This window comes from Physeter macrocephalus, chromosome 18 (assembly GCF_002837175.3).
Source record: "Physeter macrocephalus isolate SW-GA chromosome 18, ASM283717v5, whole genome shotgun sequence".
Lineage (NCBI taxonomy): Eukaryota > Metazoa > Chordata > Mammalia > Artiodactyla > Physeteridae > Physeter > Physeter macrocephalus.
Window position 1 is genome coordinate 89,129,124 of NC_041231.1, and position 5,745 is coordinate 89,134,868.

Consider the following 5,745-nt stretch of genomic DNA (forward strand, 5'->3'; position numbering starts at 1 on the left):
TATATGGAATCTTAAAAAAAAAAAGGTTCTGAAGAACCTAGGGGCAGGACGGGAGTAAAGATGCAGATGTAGAGAATGGACTTGAGGACACAGGGAGGGGAAGGGTAAGCTGGGACGAAGTGAGAGAGTGGCAAGGACATATATACACTACCAAATGTAAAACAGATAGCTAGTGCGAAGCATCCGCATAGCACAGGAAGATCAGCTTGGTGCTTTGTGACCAACTAAAGGGGTGGGATAGGGAGGGTGGGAGGGAGACGCAAGAGGGGATATATGTACATGTATAGCTGATTCACTTTGTTATAAAGCAATTATACTCCAATAAAGATGTTTAAAAAAAAAGAATCCACCTGCCAATGCAGGGGACATGGGTTCGAGCCCTGGTCTGGGAAGATCCCACATGCCGCAGAGCAACTAAGCCTGTATGCCACAACTCCTGAGCCTGTGCTCTAGAGCCCGCGAGCAACAACTACTGAAGCCCGCACACCTAGAGCCTGTGTTCCGCAACAAGAGAAGCCACTGCAATGAGAAGCCCACACACCACAATGAAGAGTAGCCCCCGCTTACAGCAACTAGAGAAAGCCCGTGTGCATGTAGCAATGAAGACTCAACACAGCCAAAAATAAAATAAAGTTCTCTTAAAAAAAAAAATCCATTAAAATATTATCTTCAAAACATTAAAAACAACCTCTAGATTACTGAAATAATACATTCTCACCTCCTCAAGGGAAGATTCCAAATTCATTCCGAAAGCAACTCCCATTAGTCCAAAGAGCGAAAGAGAGAAGGTTCCCATGGTCAACTGTAGGTTCAACCTCATCATCACATTACGGTGGCTGGGGAGGAGAACAACTGCTTAGTTCAGAAGATCTTACCAACTACACGCAGCAAATTCACTAAATAATCTATTAAAGACCACATGGATTAAACATACACCTTAAAAAAAAAGACACTTCCATGTAGTAATTACAAATGATAATGATGGTATAATTCTTTCCAAAATGGAAAAACAAAGCTATCCTTAAAAGCTTTATTACTGTGTATTATTTCATAAAGAAAATACTTACTGATTGTTTTATACGAGGCCTTCTTACCTGTCTAAGTTGATGAATATGATACTCTGTGAATCATCAATCAGTGCCCTAAGTTCCCGAGCTGCATTGGAAAGATCCTCAGCTAATCGGTAGTAGTTTTCCAACAGCAACTCCATCTCTTCTGCATGGTCAATCCCAGCACTGCTCTTTTCACTTTAATTAAAAGAGTTAACATAAATAACATGCCCCCAATACATGCATTATACATTTAGTACCATAGAACTTCCTGAATTAGTATAAAATATTCAGCTACCAGTGAAAAAACTACCCTTTGCCTTTACTATTATTGTGATTGAGGCCAGCCTGGAGTGGCTTTGCCAACTGATCCTAAACATGACACAGGTAGTTTTCTATCCCTACACAGGCCTCACTGTATTCCACTTACAGGAAAATGCAGACATGTGAATTCTGATGAATTAGTGCAAATCCCAATCACTATCGGGTAAAACAAAACCAAAAATTAAAAATGAACATAAAGAGCATTTCCTTTCCAAGGTAAATATATAACATCATTTTCACATATGAAGTAAATCGTTTTTGAAAAATGTCAATACAGTCAGAGGGCTCAAGATGGCAGAGGAGTAGGACAGGAAGCTCACCTTCTCCCATAAATCAACATGTGGAATGACTCTCACACAACACTTACTGAACACTGGCAGAAGACCTCAGACTTCCAAAAGGGCAAGAAAATCTCCACATAACTGGGTAGGACAAAAGAAAAAAAAAAGAGAGAGAGAGAGAGAGAAAGGAACTGGGAAGGGACCTGCTCCCAGGAGGGAGCTGTGAAAGAGGAAAGGTGTCAGAACACTGGAAGTCTCCTCACTGGTGCGGAGATCAGCTGGGATGGTGGGGGGAGCTTCAGAGCCTCGGAGGAGAGCACAACAAGCAGTTTGTGGAGGGCAAAGCGCAGAGAGCCCCGCACAGTTGGTGCCGCTGCCTGGCACTCCCCAGCCTGAGACGGTCCTCCACTGGGGCGGGTGGGGGCTGGGTGCTGAGGCTCAGGCTTCGGAAGTCAGAACAGGGGAGAAGACTGGGGGTGGCTCCCTGAGGGGGCTAGGGTGTGGTGCGCCACCACTGAGGGAAGAAGCCTGGGCCCCCCAGAGAGGTAGGGCACCACTGCTGGGGTGGGGGGGGGCAAAAGGAGAGGGGTGGGACCTCCATAGGAGCTTATTTCTCAGGCAGCAGGGCACCGCTTACATGAGCTCTGGGGGCGGGCACGAGCCACCACTGCCGTCTCAGGCTCCAGAGGTGGGAGCAGCCTGCCAACGCCGAGGGTCCCGTGACCAGGCACCAACCGCTGCCCTTGACCTACTGGGAGCGTGCGCAGGGCACGCACCTGCTCACCCTCTGACAAGGGGATAATGGCCAGCACACGCTGAGGAAAGAGATGGCAAGCATCCAAACCAAAAACAGCCCTCAAGCCAAAAAAATATTAAACCCACAATAGCTAAGCAGGAATGCTCCCACATATAAATAGCCCTCCAAGCCTACAGTAATTGTTTCTCCTAAACTCACAGAGTAAGAGAAATATAAGCAAAATGAAGAAGCAGAGGAACCACTCCCAGTTAAAAGACAAGAGAATTGCCCTGAAGGAACAAACAATGAAACAGACCTCTTCAGTCTAAAAGACACCAAGTTCAAAGAGGAGGTAATGAAAATACTGAAGGAATTAAGAAAGGCTATCAACAGAAATGCAGATGACTGTAAAAAGGAACTAGAAACTATAAGGAGGAGCCAAGAAAAATTAGATAATTCATTTGCTGAAACTAAAGCTAAGCCAAAGGCAATGAATAGCAGAATGAATAATATAGAAAAATAAGTGATCTGGAAGACAGAATAATGGAAATTACCCAATCAAAACAGTAGACAGAAAACAAATGAAAAAAAAATGAAAGCAATATGAGACCTATGGGATAATATAAAGCGTGCCAATCTATGTATAATAGGGATTCCAGAAGGAGAAAAGGGGATTGAAAATGTATTCGAAGAAATTATGGCTGAAAACTTCCCACATCTAAAGAAGGAAACAGATATCCAGAAACAAGACGCACAGAGGGTCCCAAACAAGATAAACCCAAACAAACCTACACCAAGACATACTATAATAAAAATGGCAAAAGTTAAAGAGAAGATTCCAAAGGCAACAAGAGAAAAACAGAGTTAATTACAAGGGAATCCCCTTAAGGCTATCAGCTGATATCTCAACAGAAACACTGCAACCCAGAAGGGAGTGGCAAAATATATTCAAAGTTTTGAGAGGGAAAAATCTGCAAACTAAAATACTCTATCCAGCAAGATTATCATTTAGAATAGGAGGGGAAATAAAGAAGTTCTCAGACAAGCAAAAACCTATCCTAAAAGAAATATTGAAAAGTCTTCTCTAAATACAAAAGAAGAAGATATAGAAAAGGGAAAATCACAGTTGAGAAGTAAATCACTTAAGTTAGCCAGTATACAGATCAAAAAGAAAAAAAACCCTACTGTGAAAGGATGATAAACACAAGAAACAGCAAAAGTATAAATATGAAGCTGTAAAAAAGGACATCAAAATAATAAAATGTGGGGAAGGAGAGTAAGAAAATATAGATTCTTTTTTTGTAGAATGTGTTTGAGCTTATATGACTATCAGTCTAAAGCAAGCAGATATAGGAAGGGGTTAACATACTTGAAAAACAGAGCAACCACAAATCAAAAACATACTAGATCCACAAAAATCAAAAAGAAGAAAACACAAGCATAAAATAAAATCATCAAACCACAAAAAAGAAAAACAAAAAGAAAAGGAACAACAACAAAAATCCATAGAATCAACTGGAAAACAAGGTTTAAAATAGCAATGGATACATATGTATCAATAATTACCTTAAATGTCAGTGGACTGAATGCTCAAATCAAGACAGAGTGGCAGACTGGATAAAAAAAAAAACAAGAGTCTACAATATGCTGCTTACAAGAGACCCACCTTAGGGCAAAGGACACACACAGATTGAAAGTGAGGGGATGGAAAAAGGTATTTCATGCAAATGGAAATAACAAGAAAGCAGGGGTTGCAAAACTCATATCAGACTATAAAACTGACTTTAAAACAAAGGCCATAAAGGAAAAGAACACTATATAATGGTAAAAGGATCAATACAGGAAGAGGATTTTACAATCATCAACATATATGCACCTACCATAGGAGCACCAAATCCATAAAACACTAACAGACATAAAGAAAGAAACTGACTGGAATACAATAATAGTAGGAGATTTTTTTTTTTTTTTTTTTTTGTGGTACATGGGCCTCTCACTGTTGTGGCCTCTCCCGTTGCAGAGCACAGGCTCCGGACGCGCAGGCCCAGCAGCCATGGCTCACGGGCCTATCTGCTCTGCGGCATGTGGGATCTTCCCGGACCGGGGCACGAACCCGTGTCCCCTGCATTGGCAGGCGGACTCGTAACCACTGAGCCACCAGGGAAGCCCAGTAGGAGATTTTAACACCCCACTCACATCAATGGACAGATCTTCTAGATAATCAATAAGGCAAGAGAGATCCTAAATGATGGAATAGGACAGTTAGACTTAATTGATATTTTCAAGACATTACATAAAAAAAACCAAAAAACAGAATACACATCTTTTCAAGTGCACGTGGAACACACTCTAGCATTGACCACATACTAGGGCACAAAACTAATAACCTCAACAAATTTAAGAGTATAGAAATCATTTCAAGCACCTTCTCTGACCACAACAGCATGAAACTAGAAATCAACCACAGGAAAAGAAATGAGAAAAAAATGATTATATGAAGACTAAACCATATGCTACTAAAAACCAATAGGTCAATGAGGAAATCAAAAAGGAAATTAAAAAGTACCTTGAGGCAAACAACAATGAAAACACAACGACACAAAATCTATGGGATACAGCAAAAGCGCTTCTTAGAGGGAAGTTCATAGCGATACATGCCTTCCTCAAAAAACAAGAAAACATCTCAACAACCTAACATACCAACATAACATACCACCTAAAAGAATTAGAAAAAGAAGAAAAACCAAAACCTAAAGTCAGCAGAAGGAAGGAAATAATAAAGATCGGGGAGGAAATAAATCGAGATTAAAAAAACAATAGAAAAAAAAATCAATAAACCAAGAGCTGGTTCTTTGAAGGGGTAGACAAAATTGACAAACCTCTGGCCAGGCTCACCAAGAAGAAAAAAAGAGAGAACCCAAATAAGCAAATTAAGAAATGAAAAAGGAGAAATCTCAACCGATACCACAGAAATACAAAAAGCCATAAGAGAATACTATGAACAATTATATGCCAACAAATTTGACAACCCAGAAGAAACGGACAACTTTCTAGAAACATATGGCCCACCAAAACTGAATCAAGAAGAAGTAGATAATTTGAACAGACCGATTCACTAGAAGTGAAATAGAATCTGTAAAAAAATAAAATAAAATAAAAAATAAAACTCTGGGGCGTCCCTGGTGGCGCAGTGGTTGAGAGTCCGCCTGCCGATGCAGGGGACATGGGTTCGTGCGCCGGTCCGGGAGGATCCCACATGCCGCAGAGCGGCTGGGCCCGTGAGCCGTGGCCGCTGAGCCTGCGCATCCGGAGCCTGTGCTCCGCAGCGGGAGAGGCCACAGCAGTGAGAGGCCCG

At 41.4% G+C, this 5,745-nt stretch overlaps 1 protein-coding gene across 1 annotated transcript in view; it reads right to left on the bottom strand.

Moving 5' to 3' along the window:
• The window catches only part of MRS2 (magnesium transporter MRS2), a 39,106-nt gene that overhangs the window by 16,743 nt on the left and 16,618 nt on the right, over positions 1 to 5,745 (bottom strand). The window contains exons 8-9 of the mRNA XM_007116243.4: positions 1,095 to 1,247; positions 719 to 836 (exon numbers count right to left, since the gene is read on the bottom strand). Of these exons, the coding sequence (XP_007116305.2) occupies positions 719 to 836; positions 1,095 to 1,247 (271 nt within the window). The remainder of the gene's footprint in view (positions 1 to 718; positions 837 to 1,094; positions 1,248 to 5,745) is intronic.